Genomic DNA, 20,194 nt, shown 5'->3' with positions numbered 1-20,194 from the left:
AAGGGTCAGACAGGCTCGATGTCAGGGCAGGCAGAAGGGTCAGACAGGCTCGATGTCAGGTCAGACAGAAGGGTCAGACAGGCTCGATGTCAGGGCAGGCAGAAGGGTCAGGCTGGCGGGTACGGAGTCCAGAAAAACAAGCAAGGGTCAAAACCTGGGAGACTAGAAAAAGAGAATAGAAAACAGGAGCACGGGAAAAACACGCTGGTTGACTTGAAAACATACAAGACGAACTGTCACAGCGAGACAGGAAACACATGGATAAATACACTGGGGAAAATAAGCGACACCTGGAGGTGGTGGAGACAATCACAAGAACAGGTGAGACAGATCAGGGCGTGACAGTTGTAGAATAATGGTAAAGACATCAAAACTATGAAATAACACGAATGAATCATGTAGTAACCAAAAAAGTGTTAAACAAATCAACAGACATCTCAACATGAACTGTTCCTGAGGACACTGCATGAATCAGGCCTTCATGGTTGAATTGCTGCAAGGAAACCACTACGTATTAAGGACACTAATAAGAAGAAGAGACATGAGTGGGCCAAGAAACAGAGTAATGGACATTAGACCGTGGAAATCTGTCCTTTGGTCTGATGAGTCAAAATTGTAGATTTTTGGTTCCAACCTCCATGTCTTTGTGAGACGTGGTTCCCACCATGAAGTATGGAGGAGGAGGTTAGCATTTCCCTGTAGCTCAGTTGGTAGAGCATGGTGTTTGCAACGCCAGGGTTGTGGGTTCAATTCCCACGGGGGGCCAGCACAGGAAAAAAAGAAGAAAAAAAATGTATGAAATGAAATGTATGCATTCACTACTGTAAGTCACTCTGGATAAGAGCGTCTGCTAAATGACTAAAATGTAAAATGTAAAAAATGAGGTGTGATGGTTTGGGTGTGCTTTGCTGGTGACAATGTCAGTGATTTATTTAGAATTCAAGGCACACTTATCCAGCATGGCTACCACAGCATTCTGCAGCGTTACTCCATCCCATCTAGTTTGCGCTTAGTGGGACTATCATTTGTTTTTCAACAGAACAATGACCCAACACACCTTCAGGCTGTGTAAGGGCTATTTGTCCAAGAAGGAGAGTGATGGAGTGCTGCATCAGATGACTTGGCCTCCACAATCACCCAACCTCAAATCAATTGAGATGGTTTGGGATGAGTTGGATGGCAGAGTGAAGGAAAAGCAGCCAACAAGTGCTCAGCATATGTGAGAACTCCTTCAAGACTGTTGGAAAAGCATTACAGGTGAAGCTGGTTGAGAGAATGCCAAGAGTGTTGAAACCTGTCATCAAGGCAAACGTGGCTCTTTGAAGAATCAAAAATCTTAAATATATTTTGATTTGCTTAATAACACCTTTTTTGTTACTACATGATTCCATGTGTGTTATTTCATAGTTTTGATGTAGAAAATAGGTCAAATAAAGAAAAACTCTTGAATGAGTAGGTGTGTCCAAACTTTTGACTGTTTATTGTTTATGCAAATTCCGCCTACCTGAGGCATGTAAAAGTTAACCTGGGCAACATATTTTCTGATAGACTACGTTACTTTTCCTACGGTAGTGTATTAGAAAACAAGGAATGTTTTGATATAATTACTAAAATAACATAATACCGAGGAATATACTGATTATTCCGTTGATAAGAGCTCGTTGCAACATGTGATATTTTACCAAATCTACTCTCTCTCGTGACCCCAGCGTCAAAGAGAGGTTTCTCAATCTCACTTAGGCCAACGACATAAGAGTTAAAGTAGGCTTGGCTACATTTTCTAATGACCCCATTTTACTGTCCCCTCAAACAGAATAAAGTGAAGAGCATGGACGTGTGCATAACAATATATTTTATTATTCATACAAAATGTCTTCTATAATAAAATATATATGTGTATTCCACAATAGAACTTGTCTCTAGTGGTACTGTCTGCCCAGCGCAGAGACGACCACGGTCAGGAACCTCTGCCAGGCCGCTTGGACGTCTGGCGTGAAGGCGCGCCCCATCTGGCAGGCCAAAACAATGGAGAGGCAGTCGCCCAGCAGCTGGGAGAAGGAAACTATTGAAACGTTAGTCATTTATTTGCAACAGCAGTATTCTCTTGGATGTAAATCAATTAGGTAAAACGTATTGTTAATTTGTTTTAGGCACGCCCATTAGTACTCACCATTAGTACTCACATTACACGTCTTTTCAACTCCAAAATCTTTCCCTGAAGTTGTCGGGATCCACATGAAGTTTCTCAGAGTGCAGAACGCTCAGCTCGGCGTAGGTGTTCTTGATGTTATCCATATTCTACATAGCTCGCTCGAGACCGTTGGCAATTTTTTATTGCCCATGATAACCTCTGTGCTGTTTAAGTCTCCAAAGGTACCAAAGTATCTCTGAGTCCATGGATATACAATAAGACACCTGGAAAATACACATTACATTATGAGATGCATCATATAATGGGCTCCCTGCCTGTGCCATTAAACCCCTACAACTCATCCAGAACGCCGCAGCCCGTCTGGTGTTCAACCTTCCCAAGTTCTCTCACGTCACCCCGCTCCTCCGCTCTCTCCGCTGGCTTCCAGTTGAAGCTCGCATCCGCTACAAGACCATGGTGCTTGCCTACGGAGCTGTGAAGGGAACGGCACCTCCATACCTTCAGGCTCTGATCAGGCCCTACACCCAAACCTGCTGGCCCCCCTACCTCTGAGGAAGCACAGTTCCCGCTCAGCCCAGTCAAAACTGTTCGCTGCTCTGGCACCCCAATGGTGGAACAAGCTCCCTCACGACGCCAGGACAGCGGAGTCAATCACCACCTTCCGGAGACACCTGAAACCCCACCTCTTTAAGGAATACCTAGGATAGGATAAAGTAATCCTTCTAACCCCCCCCCCCCTTAAAATATTTAGATGCACTATTGTAAAGTGGTTGTTCCACTGGATATTATAAGGTGAATGCACCATTTTGTAAGTCGCTCTGGATAAGAGCGTCTGCTAAATGACTTAAATGTAATGTAAATGTAAATATAAATGAATCAATTTAATTCAATAAATCCATAGAATTGCACACACATCTAAAACAAGACTAGAACAGTCAAATGATATATTATCAATATTATTTATTTCCTTGCATTATTATAAGCCGACCTTCTCAAAGGATGGGGTCCGACCACTTTGACGTTGATTTTGTCCCAGGTCTCTATGATGAGCTTCCACTTTTCAGCTGTCCAGTCAACCATGTTGAATTTGTTATGTGTCCTCTGATCTGTGAGATCTGTCAGTGTCCGGCACTGGGGCGTTTTCATTTCTATTGAATCCCTCCGACCAAGTGGACGAATCAAAGTTGGAGGATTCATGCCAAAAACGACATTAAATGTCCGCAAAACGTTAATGGTAATCTACCATTCCTTGCCTGCCAGCTGGTCTTATCGACCAACAGCAAATCATCATAGTTCTGCCAAATGCCCAAACGGCAACTGAGGTCGACGTATGGAAAAGTTTCACACCGGCAATATGTGTCTCTTTCATTAGTACCTTATAAAAGCACCATCAAGACGTTTTTTAACCTTTATTTAACTATGCAACTCAGTTAAGAACAAATTCTTATTTACAATGACGGCCTATCCCGGCCAAACCCGGACGATGCTGGGCCAACTGTGGACCGCCCTATGGGACAATCACCGCCGGATGTGATACAGCCTGTAGATAACAGTAGTTGTATATTATTCAGTGCTAGCTTCGTGAACTACTATAACCACCAGTCAGTAAATCATTTTTTGATATTAATTAATTGCGGGGTCAGGATTAGAAATCAATTTATTCACTTTAGTCAATCTAAATCAGTCTCGCTCATATAAAATCATACAAAATTCTTATTCCAATTATTACCCATTGTTTACGATAATTACGCATCAAATAAATAAGACATATACCAAATGAAATCTCTGTCATACATTGGCCCCATAAGCCTGTCCCCAATTATGGGTAATTTGGAGGGTCTTGTTTCATAGAGCCTTCTTAGCGTTAAGATTATCGTTAGAACCTTCTTGCGGTTTATCTTTAATAGCCGAGGTGATTCCCAGAGCCTTCGTCAGTAACGTGGCTCTTGAAAACAGCATATCTACGAGTGAGCCTGATACTTTTTTGCACTTCCCGGTCACTTTATTTCCAAATCTCCGCTAAACGTAGAATCAATATGTTTAGGCTATCTGTCTGACTGTGACTGCCGGTAACTGCAGAACGAAGTCGACAAAAAATACGAAGTTGCCAAAGTATTTGCAATTGTTACAAACAAGTGAAGGATAAAATCGAGATGACTGCATTGAAAGATACATAGGCTACATGGGCCTGTGTAGGCTATTTAAATCATATTGAAATCAATTTCATCTTCAGTCAATTGAGTTATATTTTGCAACTAGGTCATTTTTGTCTCAGTGTGTTTCATGATGTGTGACAACATGTGAGGAATGATGCGCCCAATATGTAATTTAGTGCATTATTTTTGGGAAAGCATAGGCTAAATAGCCTATTTGCAGCCATAGATGGCAATTTGTCTCTAGGTGCTGATCCGTGGTCAGTATTATTGTGGAATAATTCTTATGTTAAGGTGAGAGAGCTGATCCGAGAGCAGCGCTGCTTATCTTTGTATTATATCAGCATCGACGCACTTAGCGAACATTCTCTCTATGTGCTTATTTGGGAAACAACACACTCTTATAAAGTTGGCTCGTAAATAAGGAAGCATCTGGTGGGATCATCGTAATGCTTAAATTACATCGCACCTGGGAAACGAGGCCCATCCCCGTACATCTCAATGTGTAAGTGTCTTGAACATGTTAAACCTTACGTTTTAAAAACGAGTCATTTGTGTTTCAACTTCTTATCTAGGAAAATTGGCAATACTCCAATTTCAACAAAAAAAATGGAATACGTTGAAGTTGGCACGTATCTTGGAGGTGGGTCTCGGGTGTGCCATGCGGCTTGTTTAATATAAAAGCGTTCGTTTTGTAACAGCTCATCGCTGAACTTTTACTTCAGTATCCTCTCTAAAGACAACAATGAGTCTCACCGCTAAGAACAAGGCAGTGGTCAGGGCCTTCTGGGCCAAGGTGTCCGGCAAGGCTGAGGATCTCGGATGCGAGGCTCTTTCTAGGTAATGGAATTATCCAACTGCTATATTGTTGTTTTAGAATATACAATTTGGTGTTAGCTAGCCTTCAATCTCGACATGTATTTTTCCTCCCGTGCAGAATGCTGGTGGTGTACCCCCAGACCAAGACATACTTCTCCCACTGGCCGGACCTGAGCCCCGGTTCTGCCCTGGTCAGGAAGCCGTGGCCAAGATCGACGACCTCACCGCAGGTCTCCTCACCCTCAGCGAGCTGCACGCCTTCCAGCTGCGTATAGACCCAGCCAACTTCAAGTGAGGACAGTATAATATTTATTTACATTTTAGTAGGCTACGTTTTACAGTAAAATAGACAACATAGGCTAAAATACCCTACATTAAAGATGCATACGAACTAATTTCCATGTATTTCCTCTTGTAGATTCTGACTCTCCCACAACATATTGGTGGAGCTGGCCATTTTGTTCGCCGCGACTTCACCCCAGAGGTTCATGCGTCCGTGGACAAGTTCCTGGCCGCCCTGGCCCTGGCTCTGGCCGAAAAGTACAGATAAACTATGGGGCATCATCAGACCAGACATATGGCAGCATGTGCTCGATGATCTGTCTTGTTCTAAATTATGAATAAATGTTCAAACGCACATAACCACGTTATCTGTTCTTTACTTTGCTTTTTAATGAGTCGTGTTGTAGCGTCTAGACTTGATATGATGAAATACGTTGCTATTTTTAAGGCTGGAATAACTATTTCTGAAAATCTTGACGAAATGCAAAAACGTATTCATAAAGAAAACTGAGAAAATGCAAAACATTGCCGCATGTCCATGAGCAGTCCTCTAACAAGTTTGCAGTAAAGGTTTCGTAGGTAGTCCAAAAATATAAAAGAGGTAACGAGGAACTCACAGTACAAATACCGGCAGTAGCCTATAGATGAATCAAATAGCCCTCCTCGAACTTGCTATTGAAAATCAAGATTGAACAAACAATTTGACAAACAAACAAATCAAATCAAATGTTATTTGTCACATACACATGTTTAGCAGATGTTATTTCGGGTGTAGCGAAATGCTTGTAAACAACATCGAAAAAGGATTTGATAGACTACCAACATATTATTTGTAAACATTATGAATAGATTGTAATCAGATATTATCTATAAAACTAAAACGTGAAACATAATCTAATGATTTTGATTGGCTGATCATGCTATATTTGCAACATATTATTAATTAATTTTTATTAACCAATGTGGTTCAGTTTCCATAAAATGTCAAAAGTTAAATGTCAAATTTTGACACTATTTAAAATGAAATACACAGTATATCTTGTTTAATTTCTTAGAAATATTGGTTGATTCATTAATTGATTCATTAGTCTACTGTTAATGAGAAGTTAGCAGTAAAAGTTTAAAAAGTAACATTTAAAAATTCGAGAAGGGGAACGAAGTTGAAATAGTAGCTTATAGATTAATCAAATGGCTCACTTAGAACTTGCTACTGATAAACAATATTGAACAAACTATTTGACATAGGACCACATAAACAAAAACAATTTGATATACAAAAATAATATATGTTAGATAATTAGGCTAATTAAGGACTATATATATATATATATATATATATATATATATATATTATATATATATTACGAATTGATTTATATTATTTATTAATTACATTTCCTATACACATAAAAATGTCCTAAACGTATATAACGTGTAAAACATAACCTAGTGGTTTTGCTGATCATGCTAAAGTTGTAACATATTGTTCATGCATTTTTATAAACAAATGTGGTTCAGTTTTCATAAAATGTGAAAAGTTACATGTTGCATTTATACATGATGTAAAATGAAATACACAGCCGCTATATCTTGTTGAATTTCTTAAGATTATTGGTTGATTAACTCATTGATTTAATAATCTGTATTCTAATGACTTTAATAGATTCCGATCTGAACACTTTTCGTAAGGTTATGACGGTTCCAAAGCTGGCCATGACAGGAGGTGCCTCTGATAAAGTATGTCATTTTGATCTGGTTAACCTCTCGACCATTCAACAATTCCTTGCCACACTAATACATCAACCAAACGTTGAATAACAGATCTGTTCTGAAAAGTTATGTTGAACCTTTATGAATGACGATTGTGTGTAATTGAACAGGAATTTATCATTGCAGCTCTGCTCTTATTTGACTCAATGTATCAATGCTGCATCTCTGGACACACGTTTGTCTTCATTATATGGTTCGCTCATGCACAGCTAATGTAACATGTCAGTGTTGTTAATTGCAAAAAAAATATTAGTTATTTGCTAAATATTTGTATATATTGCACATTATCCATATCTGGTTAACAAGGTTTTTGCGATATTCACACCCATAGCCTATCATATTACCATATTATACCTATTTGTCTGCTATATGTGCCACTGTATTTATGTTCATGCATGAAAAAAAAGGCACAGATAAAAATATTATTTTGCAGATTTTATTTGCTTTAGTAGAAGGAACAACATGTGCCTCTAAACAAATGATCAGCGCGTGTTGGTCCTCTGAGCTTGTTGGTCCTCTGAGCTTGTTGGTCCTCTGAGCTTGTTGGTCCTCTGGTGGTCGTCCGTCTCTGAGTGGAGGGGCTCTAGTGGTACTGTCTGCCCAGGGAGCTCACCACGACGGCCAGGAACTTCTGGAAAGCGCCCTGGACATCAGCGGTGAAGTCAGCACCCATTCTCGCAGCAACGACAATAGTAAGGCAGTCAGCCAGCAGCTGCAAAAGAAAGGAGCAAATGGACATGTAAGAAAACGCATTCTGCCACACCATAGATAGACAAGTACCTTGTGTGAAGTAGAAGATTTAACTTTACCCGGAAGTTGTCTGGATCCACGTGCAGTTTCTCGGAGTGCAGCACGCTCAGCTCTGCGTAGGTGGCCTTGATGTCATCCATGTTCTTGACAGCCCGGTCCAGTCCGCGCAGGACGGTCTTTCCGTGAGCGGCGACCATTGGGTTTCCCTGGATGGCAGCGGCGTTGTACAGGTTTCCAAAGTTACCGAAATACCTCTGGGTCCAGGGGTACACGACCAGACACCTGTAGAAATATTAAACAGTCAAGAATTACACAAACGTGATATCTGCATACACACATATCTTACGGAAATCAATTAATGTGTAATTTGGAGATGTCAATTACGCGTTAATTACAAGCATGTCTCAAATACGACTTCGTCTTGAAAATCATATTAACAAGCGCATACTAATTTAATAACAATATAATAACATGACTAATTCCAATAATTTGTAGACCACAGTTTTAAACGCACTACCTGGAAAGAGCCGCGGGGCCTACGTCATCGTAGTCCATCTTCTCGAAGACGCTCTGAATGGTGGCGCGCTCAAAGTCTGTCCACTGGACCATGTTGCTAGCTGTGCAAGTATCTTTCACAGAGGCTAACGAATCATATACACTTGGTCTTAGTTTGAGCAGCGTTTTTAAAAGGATCGGAACGCTCCTCCTTAGAGACAGCGATGGGTGGGGTCATGGTAAGGGGCTGTATAAGCCAAGACTCACAGATTTTACTCAGATAATAATGTGAAGGTTTACTATTTACCATAGATGTTTAGAAGCAATTTGACAATAATACACTGTCCTAAAATCCATTATGAAATCATTAATTTAAGTATTATGTTACATACCAATTATTACATTAACATGATTAGAAATATTAACAAAAATAAGCCCAAAATAGTGGGGAAATATACAATTCTCAACACATGAAAATACATGTGTAATATGCCTACTATCTGGACTTATAGGCCTATTGCACATTAATTACACTTGGTGGGGATTCAATTACTTTGTCTGAGGAACATTTTTCAACTATCTCTGTGTATGCCTATAGTCAGATATTAGTAAGATATAACTACGATATGAATATATTACTAAGATATATTAAATAGCCTACTAAGATATTACATCATTTTTATCCTTGTAATACATTTCTAAACAAATAAATTGATATTTCACCTCTATGTTCATTCTGTGCTAGTAAGGTCGACCCATGTAATATTTATTTGTATAATTGCACTATTCCAATCTATTTTGGAGTAATGCATCGCTACTGCCAACTTTTCCATATTTCTGAATACAGGCTTCTATTTCTTACTTATGATACAGGCAATTTAGCTATTGACAATACAATTAGACTTTTCTCTTTATTGGGTAAATACCATAACGCCAGAGTGATCAATAAATAAACTAATATTGAATTTTTTTGTACTGAAATAAAATATGGAAATTACTGACTCCCTTGTGAAAACTACCAGCATTAAAAAACCTCTCAACACATCTCTAATACTAAATAATTTCGTGGACTTCATTGACTGTGATAATCATGTATTTCTTCATATTTTTTTTATCCATCTCTACCCTGTGTGTTTGATATTGTGTGCTGCTCAGAAGGTGCTAACAATGTCTTTGTAAGTCTTGTATGGAGGATTGTACCAACTTGTGTTTTTGTCCAGTAAAATAAGCAAATAAATGAAATAACTTGTGAGGGATTGTGCCTATTGAACATTAACAAAGGGCATGTTTTATCTTGTTTATCTTGGAGGTGGGTCTGCATTGGGTGGGGCTCGCGGCTAATATAAAAAGCCTTGGTTTGTAAGAGCTCATCACTGAACTTCTACTCCAGCATCGTCTTTAACGACAACCATGAGTCTCACCGCTAAGGACAAGAAAATGGTCAGGGCCTTCTGGGCCAAGGTGTCCGGCAAGGCTGAGGACATCGGCTGCGATGCTCTGTCTCGGTAATGGCTGTCATGCTGCTAATCTTATAGCTGTTTTTGAAGTAAAAATGTAGACTGTTTGGTGTTAGCGTTCCATCTTTCTTAACATGTTTTTTTCTTCCGGTGCAGGACGCTGGTTGTGTACCCCCAGACCAAGACCTACTTCTCCCACTGGAAGGACCTGAGCCCCGGCTCTGCTCCAGTCAGGAAGCATGGTGGGACCATCATGGGAGGCATCAGTTTAGCCGTGGCCAGCATCGACGACATCAGCGCAGGTCTCCTCGCCCTCAGCGAGCTGCATGCCTTCAAGCTGCGTGTCGATCCCGCCAACTTCAAGGTCAGGACAGTCACAGCATTATTTATAATCATTTCTTTACCGTTGACACCAAATGAAAAGGTATAGTTAAAATGCATCTAAAATATATCGGGTACTCTTTACAGTAAAATGGACAACATAGATTCTTAAATAAAATATCCTATTAAAACATGTAGCGTACTAATCTCCATTCCTTTCGTCCTGTAGATCCTGTCCCACAACATCTTGGTGGTGCTGGCTATCTTGTTCCCCAATGATTTCAACCCCGAAGCACATGTGGCCATGGACAAGTTCCTGGCAGCGGTGGGCCGGGCTCTGTCTGAGAAGTACCGATAAGATGTGGACAGAAGGCATCAGACCAGACGGATTGCAGCATTGATCAACTCTGTATTGTTCTAAAATATAATTAAATGTTAAAACGCACATAATTTTTTGGTCTTTACTTTGGTTTTTAATTAGTTGTTTTGTAGAGCACAGGACCTGATATGATTAAATAAGTTGCTGTTTGCAAGTCTGAAAGACATCGAAAGTCAAAAAGGTATTCATAAAGAAAATGGAGACTATATGCCAAACATTTCCACAAAAAGCGGTCCTTAGAGAAGTTAGCATTAAAAGTTTAAAAGTAAAAAAACGAAATAGTAGCCTATAGATCAATCAAATGGCTTTCTTAGAACTTGCTACTGATAAACAAGATTGAACAAACTATTTGACATAGGACCACATAAACAAAATGGAAAAAACTATTTGATATAACAAAGTAATATATATTAGGCTAATTAAGGACTATGTATATATTAGGAATGGATTGATAGTATTTATAAAATACAATTTCCTAAACTCAAAGTTGTCAAGGACAGGAGGTGCCTCTGATAAATGTATTTTGTATTTTATAGGGTTCTTTTGACTAACTGATTTATTGTTATTAATAAACAAAAATGTATCTCATGTTGATCTGGATAAAGCTACAATCCTTAACTGAAACAATATCAAAGTAGTCATGGTCTGTTTTGGTAAAAAGCTGAGGGATGGGCATAGAGAAATGTGGCCACTCTCAAAATCGTAGACAGAGCTATGGATGCAAGGACTGACTATCCATGATATCAAAATGATAGTGTTAACCATGTTTTGAGGCTATACAGTGTCTGTTTACATTTAATTTGTTTGCAAACAGAGTAAAAGAGTAAAACAAGCTTATATTTTGGGTTCTAATGGGGTACCGACAGTTGAACTGAGCTAATGAGGCATTTACAAGTTATATTCTTTAAGAATCAATCGGTATATATTATTAATTCCCAAAATCGATGTATAGTTGAAGTCGGAAGTTTACATACACCTTAACAAAATACATTTAAACTCAGTTTTTCACAATTCCTGACATTTAATCCAAGTTCAAATTCCCTGTTTTATGTCAGTTAGGATCACCACTTAATTTTAAGAATGTTTAATGTCAGAATAATAGTAGAGAGAATGATTTATTTCAGATTTTATTTCTTTCTTCACATTCCCAGTGGCTCAGAAGTTTACATACTGTACTCTCAATTAGTATTTGGTAGCATTACCATTAAATTATTAAACTTGGGTCAAACGTTTTGGGTAGCCTTCCACAGCTTCCCACAATAAGTTGGGTGAATTTTGGCCCATTCTTCCTGACAGAGCTGGTGTAACTGAGTGCGGTTTGTAGGCCTCCTTGCTCGCACACACTTTTTCAGTTCTGCCCACACATTTTCTATAAGATTGAGGTTGGGGCTTTGTGATGGCCACTCCAATACCTTGACTTTGTTGTCTTAAGCCATTTTGCCACAACTTTGGAAGTATGCTTGGGGTCATTGTCCATTTGGAAGACCCATTTGCGACCAAGCTTTAACTTCCTGACTGATGTCTTGAGATGTTGCTTCAATATATCCACTAAATTTTCCCGCCTCATGATGCCATCTATTTTATGAAGTGCACCAGTCCCTACTGCAGCAAAGCACCCCCACAACATGATGCTGCCACCCCCGTGCTTCACAGTTGGGATGGTGTTCTTCGGCTTGCAAGCCTCCCCCTTTCTCCTCCAAACATAACGATGGTCATTATGGCCAAACAGTTCTATTTTTGTTACATCAGACCAGAGGACATTTCTCCAAAAAGTACGATCTTTGTCCTCATGTGCAGTTGCAAACTGTAGTCTGGCTTTTTTTTGGCGGTTTTGGAGCAGTGGCTTCTTCCTTCCTGAGCGGCCTTTCAGGTTATGTCGATATAGGACTCGTTTTACTGTGGATATAGATACTTTTGTACCTGTTTCCTCCAGCATCTTCACAAGGTCCTTTGCTGTTGTTCTGGGATTGATTTGCACTTTTCGCACCAATTTACGTTCATCTCTAGGAGACAGAATGCGTCTCCTTCCTGAGTGGTATGACGGCTGCATGGTCCCATGGTGTTTATACTTGCGTACTATTGTTTGTACAGATGAACGTGGTACATTCAGGCATTTGGAAATTGCTCCCAAGGATGAACCAGACTTGTTGAGGTCTACAATGTTTTTTCTGAGGTCTTGGCTGATTTCTTTTGATTTTCCCATGATGTCAAGCAAAGAAGCACTGAGTTTGAAGGTAGGCCTTGAAATACATCCACAGGTACACCTACAATTGACTCAAATGATGTCAATTAGCCTATCAGAAGCTTCTAAAGCTATGACATCATTTTCTGGAATTGTCCAAGCTGTTTACAGGCACAGTCAACTTAGTGTATGTACATTTCTGACCTCCCGGAATTGTGATACAGGGAATTATAAGTGAACTAATCTGTCTGTAAAAATTGTTTGAAAAATTACTTGTGTCATGCACAAAGTAGATGTCCTAACCGACTTGCCAAAACTATAGTTTGTTAACAAGACATTTTTGGAGTGGTTGAAAAACAAGTTTTAATGACTCCAACATAAGTGTATGTAAACTTCCGACTTCAACTGTAGCAACTAGGGAGTTTAGATTTAAACAACAATTTCTTGCCACACTAACAACTAACATTGAATACCAGATCTGTTATGAAAAGTTCTCTTGAATTTTTATGAATTAGATGATTGTTTAATCAGGAATGAATCATTGAAAGTCATGATATCATTTAAACGCATTATATCAATTCTGCACCATTAAACACACGTCTGTATTTATTAGTTGCATGGGTTAGTTCATGCACAGCTAATGTTACATGTCTGTGTTGTTATCTGAAAAATATTTTAGTTATTTGCTAAATATTTGTATATATTGCACATGATCAATATCTGATTCACAAGGTGGAAATATTTACACACTTAGTTAATAAAGCATATGTGCCATCCTAATGAGGCGGCAGCCTAGCCTAGTGGTTAGAGCTTTGGACTAGTAACTGAGAAGTTGCAAGTTCGAATCGACAAGGTACAAATCTGTCTTTCTGCCCCTGAACAAGGCAGTTCGTACCTTGTCCTTCGTTGAAAATAAGAATTTGTTCATAAATAACTTGCCTAGTTAAAAAAAATTGATGTTCATGCAAGAAAAATAAGGCACAGATAAAAAATATTCACTTGCGGAAGATTTTATTTGCTTTAGTAGAAGGAACAACATGTGCCTCTAAACAAATGATCAGCGCGTGTTGGTCCTCTGAGCGTGTTGGTCCTCTGAGCTTGTTGGTCCTCTGGTGGTCGTCCGTCTCTGAGTGGAGGGGCTCTAGTGGTACTGTCTGCCCAGGGAGCTCACCACGACGGCCAGGAACTTCTGGAAAGCGCCCTGGACATCAGCGGTGAAGTCAGCACCCATTCTCGCAGCAACGACAATAGTAAGGCAGTCAGCCAGCAGCTGCAAAAGAAAGGAGCAAATGGACATGTAAGAAATGCATTCTGCCACACTACTATAATAGATAGGCAAATATAATGTGACCGTGTGAATTAGAAAAGGATAACTAATTTACCCTGAAATTGTCGGGATCCACGTGCAGTTTCTCGGAGTGCAGCACGCTCAGCTCTGCGTAGGTGGCCTTGATGTCATCCATGTTCTTGACAGCCCGGTCCAGTCCGCGCAGGACGGTCTTTCCGTGAGCGGCGACCATTGGGTTTCCCTGGATGGCAGCGGCGTTGTACAGGTTTCCGAAGTTACCGAAATACCTCTGGGTCCAGGGGTACACGACCAGACACCTGTAGAAATAATAAACAGTCAAGAATTACACAAATGTGATATATGCATACACTTAACGCACAGAAATGAATGATTTTGTCGTTTGGAGATGTCCATTACGTGTAAATTACGCGCATATGTCAAATAATAACGCGTCTAGAAAAGCGTTAACAACATGACTAATTCCAATAATTTGTAGGCAACCAACCTGGAAAGAGCCGCGGGGCCCACGTCATCGTAGTCCATCTTTGAGAAGATGCTTTGGATTGTGGCGCGCTCGAAGTCTGTCCACTCAACCATGTTGCTGGCTATGAGGTTGCGTTGACAGGGTTCTTAATGGAGGTTAACCTGTGCACTTATACTTTGTTTGAGCAGCGTTTTTAAAGTACACTCCCTAAAGACAGCGATGGGTGGGGTCATGTTAGTAGGCTGTAAAGCCAAGCGTCACAGATTTTACTGAGATAATATAATGTGAATGGAAAGGTTTACTTTTGACCAAATGATTGTCACCCATTTTTCTTACTTACTCTGCATTGTTGGGAAAGGGCTCGTAAGTAAGCATTTCTCGGTAAAGTTAACACCTGTTGTATTCTGCACGTGTGACAAATACAATTTGATTTGATTAAGATGTGCACAAAACACTGTATAAAATACATAATACAAATACTGAGCGATATTGTATGCTAAAAAAAAATGGGACAATTATATTATTTTATAGGCCTACTAATATTCAAAATTGATCAGGCACTCGCACATCTGAGCTATCTCTAGTTCACATCTGAGCTATCTCTAGTTCACATCTGAGCTATCTCTAGTTCACATCTGAGCTATCTCTAGTTCACCAAGGCCTTGAGGCCGAGACGTAAAGCTTAATAAAGAGCAGTGATACTAGTAAGATCAGTGTGCAGGTTTCTTATTTCCCCTCATCTTATAGGCCTACTAACATAATTGCTCAGAGAAAGAGTATACAAGTAATACAACATCTAAACATCTAGGGTCAAAATGATTGCCCCCCCCTGTTTTCAGTACCCCAGCACCCCCCCCCAGCACCCTCCCCAGCACCCCCTGATTTGTTGATTTTGTGGTCAATTGACCATTTCTTTGTGGATTTTGATGTGTGCTTGGGGTCATTGTCTTGCTGTAAGATCCACTTGCGGCCAAATGTCAGCCTCTCTAGGCAACCAGGTTTTTGGCTAAAATGTCTTGGTACTTGGTGAAGTTCATGGTGCCGATGACCGTAACAATTTAACTCAAAGCAACATATCGTTATAGACCCCCAACTGGCAAGGAGGATTTGGAGTTCGACATATTCTCTTCCTTTATTGATTGTGCCTATTGGGGCTGTAGGGTATAGGCCTATGGATATTTAAGGATACTCTAATTTCAATAAAGGATGATTACAGGTTAGGTAAGTTCGTGGGCAAGTGCAAACTGACAATAATGATCCTCAATAGCCAATACGACACGTTTCATGTTTCTCATAGGCCTAATAAGTTCCATATTAGTAGAGTTGTAATATGGTCAGAAATGTGTACAATACAGCCACGCATCAAGGCAAAATGAGGTCTTCCTATTACAAATCTAGCAGCGCCCTCTGCTGTTACTATCTGGCACGTTGTGGCGCTTTCTTTTTATTGGAAGCAGTTCCTGGATAATTTCCCCCCTCAATCAAATCTCCAGCAGAGGGCACTCTCAACCTTTCATATAAGAGATACCTAGGCATACCATGGAGTTATCAAAGAGGCACACTCATAGATATAGATAGAGGACTAATCTTTATAGCTGTGCCATTTTAGCGTCTGTAACAGCAGCGCCATTGAGGCTACAGCCCATAGGAATCCCCACCCAGTTGACTACTTTGACTAGGCCTACTTTAAAATGGCAGAAGCATGATGGAAGCCCTCAACGGTGCTTTTGGCCACTAAAGGCCTCTATCATTCTCTATGGGCACAACAGAAAACTCAGAGAACGTACAGTATGAGAGCTCACGTTCATGTTGTGGAGCTTCCGTAGGCCGGATATGGAACAGAGGATCAAACCAAACCAGTCTGGTCCATGGAGGTATTGCGGGGGTCCGCAAACGTATCTCCAAATGAGTATTTCTAACAACAGATTAAACTAATTTTGGCCAAGGGATCCGTGGAATAAGTTTAGAGTGTGTAATACAATAAAATAAAATAAAATACAATACAATACAATGTAATATTATCAATCTCCAATGTATGTTCTTAAAGGGAAACTACATAATTATGAGTGATGAGAAGGTGTGTCAGACATAATTATGGCTATAGCTGTATTTATTTCATTTTTGCACCTGGGAGAGTTCAACCAATGATGTCATTGGTTGATTGAGCCTGCTGTCTGATCTAAAATGGAGTCATATTTTGTAGCAATTATTGTGGCCTTTGTGTTTAGCCGATTGCAGATCACACAATCACTCTAGTAGATATGGTTGTTCAATAGAGCCTTCGGACTTGTCTCAAAGATGTTCATATGCACAAGTGGTCCCGTGTGGCTCAGTTGGTAGAGCATGGTGTTTGCAACACCAGGGTTGTAAGTTCGTTTCCCACGGGGGACCAGTATGAAAAGAAATGTATGCATTCCCTACTGTAAGTCGCTCTGGATAAGAGCTTCTGTTAAATGTCTAGAAAATGTAAATGTACAAAAAGTTGCAATCAAGTGAAGGATCAATTTGTCACACAGGCTACCAGCAGCATGGTTACCTAGACTATTGAACAAAAACTGACACCTGAACATTTAAAAAAGAAGGACATGAAAAGTGTTTTGTAAATACAATAAATTAACTAACTTCAAATGATCATATTGAAATCTATGGGATGTAATTTTACATTAGGTTATTGTTATTAGTTATGTGGACTTGGAATGAATTTCTCTAATATTGATCAAAAGTTTGGACACACCTACTCATTCATGGATTTTTGTTATTTTTACTATTTTCTACATAGTAGGATAATAGTGAAGACATCAAAACTATGAAATAACACATATGGAATCATGTAGTAACCAAAAAAGTGTTATACGAATCCAAATATATTTTATATTTGAGATTCTTCAAATAGCCACTCTTTGCCTTGATGACAGCTTTGCACACTCTTGGCATTCTTTCAACCAGCTTCACCTGGAATGCTTTTCCAACAGTCATGAAAGAGTTCCCATATATGCTGAGTACTCGTTGACTGCTTTTCCTTCACTCTGCGTTTCGACTCGTCCATAACAATCTCACTTCAGTTGAGGTCAGGGGATTGTGGAGGCTGATAGTGGGTATGTATTTTTTTGCTGAAAATGTGAGGCATAAAACCGCCCTAAATGACGGGTCACTACTGCATAGGGTTCTGAGGTAAATAATGTTAAAGTGATAAAAACTAAGAAAGGATATTCAGCGTCTCATTACAACATATTTAGTAATGGTATGTAATTGTCAATCAAAGTGACTGCAAATCAAATCAAATTTTATTCGTCACATGCGCCAAATACAACAATGCAATTTTAAGAAAATACCGAAAAAAGTAAGAAATAAAAGTTACAAATAATTAAAGAGCAGCAGTAAAATAACAATAGCGAGGCAATATACAGGGGGTACAGTACAGAGTCAATGTGCGGGGGGCACCGGTTAGTCGAGGTAATTGAGGTAATATGTACAAGTAGGTAGAGATATTAAAGTGACTATGCATAGATAATAACAGAGAGTAGCAGCAGCGTGGGGGGGGGGGCAATGCAAATACTCTGAGCAGCCATTTAATTAGACTTCAGGAGTCTTATGGCTTGGGGGTAAAAGCTGTTTAGAAGCCTCTTGGACCTAGACTTGGCGCTCTGGTACCGCTTGCCGTGCGGTAGCAGAGAGAACAGTCTATGACTAGGGTGTTTGGAGTCTTTGACAATTTTTAGGGCCTTCCTCTGACACTGCCTGGTATAGAGGTACTGGATGGCAGGAAGCTTGGCTCTGGTGATGTACTGGGCCATACGCACTACCCTCTGTAGTGCCTTGCGGTCGGAGGCCAAGCAGTTGCCGTACCAGGCATTGATGCAACCCTTTTCAGAATGCTCTCGATGGTGCAGATGTAGAACCTTTTGAGGATCTGAGGACACATGCCAAATCCTTTCAGTCTTCTGAGGCGGAATAGGTTTTGTCATGCCCTCTTCACAACTGTCTTGGTGTGCTTGGACCATGTTCGTTTGCTGGTGATGTGGACACCAAGGAACTTGAAGCTCTCAACTTGCTCCCCTACAGAGAATGGCTGCATGCTTGGTCCTCCTTTTCCTGTAGTCCACAATCATCTCCTCTGTCTTGATCACGCTGAGGGAGAGATTGTTGTCCTTGATCCACACGGTCAGGTCTCTGACCTCCTCCCTATAGGCTGTCTCATCATTGTCGGTGAGCAGGCTTCCACTGTTGTGTCATCGACTAACTTAATGATGGTGTTGGAGTCATGCGTGGCTGTGCAGTCATGAGTGAACAGGGAGTACAGTATGGGACTAAGCACGCACCCCTGAGGGGCCCCCGTGTTGAGGATCAGCGTGGCGGATGTGTTGTTACCTACCCTTACCACCTGGAGGCGGCCTGTCAGGAAGTCCAGGATCCATTTGCAGAGGGAGGTGTTTAGTCCCAGGGTCCTTAGCTTAGTGATGAGCTTTGATGGCACTATGGTGTTGAACGCTGAGCTGTAGTCAATGAATAGCATTCTCACATAGGTGTTTCTTTTGTCCAGGTGTGAAAGGGCAGTGTGGAGTGTAATAGAGATTGCTTCATCTGTGGATCTGTTGGTGCGGTATGCAAATTGGAGTGGGTCTAGGGTTTCTGGGATAATGGTGTTGATGTGAGCCATGACCAGCCTTTCACAGCACTTCATGGCTACAGACGTGAGGGCTATGGGTCGGTAGTCATTTATCCTAAGCTGTTCCGGGAGGTTACCTTAGTGTTCTTGGGCACAGGCACTATGGTGGTCTGCTTGAAACATGTTGGTACTACAGACTCAGACATGGAGAGGTAGAAAATGTCAGTGAAGACACCTGCCAGTTGGTCAGCGCATGCTCGGAGTACACATCCTAGTAATCCGTCTGGCCCTGCGGCCTTGTGAATGTTGACCTGTTTAAAGGTCTTACTCACATCGGCTGCGGAGAGCGTGATCACATAGTCACCCGGAACAGCTGATGCTCTACTGCATGCATCAGTGTTACTTGCCTCGAAGCGAGCATAAAAGTTATTTAGCTCATCTGGTAGGCTCGTGTCACTGGGCAGCTCTCAGCTGTGCTTCCCTTTGTTGTCTGTAATAGTTTGCAAGCCCTGCTAGATCTGACGAGCATCGGAGCCGGTGTAGTACGATTCGATCTTAGTCCTGTATTGATGCTTTGCCTATGTGATGGTTCGTCGGAGGGCATAGCGGGATTTCTTATAAGCTTCCAGGTTAGAGTCCCGCTCCATGAAAGCGGCATCTCTACCCTTTAGCTCAGTGCGGATGTTGCCTGTAATCCATGTCTTCTGGTTGGGGTATGTACGTACTGTACAGTTACTGTGGGGACGACGTCATCGATGCACTTATTGATGAAATCAATTTTCTAAATCGGATAAAATGTACATCCTAAATTTCCTCAAATCTGCTATCAGCCAGCTTGCTAGAAATAGAATTCTCTTGTCTTATCCGGTGTCCTGTGTGTATTTAAATATGCTCTCTCTAATTCTCTCTTTCTCTCTTTCTGTCTTTCTCTCGGAGGACCTGAGCCCTAGGACCATGCCTCAGGACTACCTGGTATGATGACTCCTTGCTGTCCCCAGTCCACCTGGCCGTGCTGCTGCTCCAGTTTCAACTGTTCTGCCTGCGGCTATGGAACCC

The 20,194-nt window shown here is 40.7% G+C and overlaps 3 protein-coding genes, 1 long non-coding RNA gene and 1 pseudogene across 5 annotated transcripts; 2 read left to right on the top strand and 3 right to left on the bottom strand.

Annotated features, from left to right (window-relative positions):
- Positions 1-1,835: 1,835 nt before the first annotated feature.
- LOC106601050 (uncharacterized) lies at positions 1,836-2,571 on the bottom strand. 2 transcript variants are annotated; one of them, XR_006769188.1, is made up of 2 exons: positions 2,171-2,571; positions 1,836-2,062 (listed from the first exon to the last, which is right to left on the bottom strand). It is a non-coding gene; the product is annotated as an uncharacterized lncRNA (long non-coding RNA). The 2 variants fall into 2 exon arrangements; XR_006769189.1 differs by having other exon boundaries at positions 2,184-2,571.
- Positions 2,572-3,025: 454 nt separating this feature from the next.
- Positions 3,026-5,766, top strand: LOC106601066 (hemoglobin embryonic subunit alpha-like; annotated as a pseudogene).
- A 1,832-nt stretch (positions 5,767-7,598) lies between these two features.
- Positions 7,599-8,603, bottom strand: LOC106601063 (hemoglobin subunit beta). The gene is made up of 3 exons (XM_014192973.2): positions 8,444-8,603; positions 7,986-8,208; positions 7,599-7,888 (listed from the first exon to the last, which is right to left on the bottom strand). Exons 1-3 carry the CDS (start codon positions 8,533-8,535, stop codon positions 7,760-7,762), a joined length of 444 nt encoding a protein of 147 aa, XP_014048448.1. The 5' UTR covers positions 8,536-8,603; the 3' UTR covers positions 7,599-7,759.
- Positions 8,604-9,770: 1,167 nt separating this feature from the next.
- On the top strand, positions 9,771-10,649 carry LOC106601065 (hemoglobin subunit alpha-1-like). The gene is made up of 3 exons (XM_014192975.2): positions 9,771-9,926; positions 10,035-10,242; positions 10,429-10,649. The coding sequence occupies exons 1-3, from the start codon at positions 9,832-9,834 to the stop codon at positions 10,555-10,557; spliced, it is 432 nt and encodes a 143-aa protein (XP_014048450.1). The 5' UTR covers positions 9,771-9,831; the 3' UTR covers positions 10,558-10,649.
- Positions 10,650-13,754: 3,105 nt separating this feature from the next.
- Positions 13,755-14,717, bottom strand: LOC106601064 (hemoglobin subunit beta-like). Its single transcript, XM_014192974.2, has 3 exons — positions 14,554-14,717; positions 14,143-14,365; positions 13,755-14,030 (listed from the first exon to the last, which is right to left on the bottom strand). Exons 1-3 carry the CDS (start codon positions 14,643-14,645, stop codon positions 13,902-13,904), a joined length of 444 nt encoding a protein of 147 aa, XP_014048449.1. The 5' UTR covers positions 14,646-14,717; the 3' UTR covers positions 13,755-13,901.
- Positions 14,718-20,194: the final 5,477 nt, after the last annotated feature.

This window comes from Salmo salar, chromosome ssa03 (genome assembly GCF_905237065.1).
Source record: "Salmo salar chromosome ssa03, Ssal_v3.1, whole genome shotgun sequence".
Classification (NCBI taxonomy): domain Eukaryota; kingdom Metazoa; phylum Chordata; class Actinopteri; order Salmoniformes; family Salmonidae; genus Salmo; species Salmo salar.
The sequence above is the reverse complement of the archived record's forward strand: the minus strand, read 5'-3'. Positions and strand labels throughout refer to the sequence as shown.

Bases quoted from the DNA above. Each gene is read 5' to 3' on its own strand.
- LOC106601064 (XM_014192974.2), bottom strand. From the start codon at position 14,645: ATGGTTGAGTGGACAGACTTCGAGCGCGCCACAATCCAAAGCATCTTC. The intron at 14,366-14,553 runs GTTGGTTGCCTA...TTATTTCTACAG, and splicing joins GGCCCCGCGGCTCTTTCCAG to GTGTCTGGTCGTGTACCCCT. The intron at 14,031-14,142 runs GTAAATTAGTTA...TTTCTTTTGCAG, and splicing joins TGGATCCCGACAATTTCAGG to CTGCTGGCTGACTGCCTTAC.
- LOC106601065 (XM_014192975.2), top strand. From the start codon at position 9,832: ATGAGTCTCACCGCTAAGGACAAGAAAATGGTCAGGGCCTTCTGGGCC. The intron at 9,927-10,034 runs GTAATGGCTGTC...CTTCCGGTGCAG, and splicing joins GGCTGCGATGCTCTGTCTCG to GACGCTGGTTGTGTACCCCC. The intron at 10,243-10,428 runs GTCAGGACAGTC...TTCGTCCTGTAG, and splicing joins TCGATCCCGCCAACTTCAAG to ATCCTGTCCCACAACATCTT.
- LOC106601063 (XM_014192973.2), bottom strand. From the start codon at position 8,535: ATGGTCCAGTGGACAGACTTTGAGCGCGCCACCATTCAGAGCGTCTTC. The intron at 8,209-8,443 runs GTAGTGCGTTTA...ATATTTCTACAG, and splicing joins GGCCCCGCGGCTCTTTCCAG to GTGTCTGGTCGTGTACCCCT. The intron at 7,889-7,985 runs GTAAAGTTAAAT...TTTCTTTTGCAG, and splicing joins TGGATCCAGACAACTTCCGG to CTGCTGGCTGACTGCCTTAC.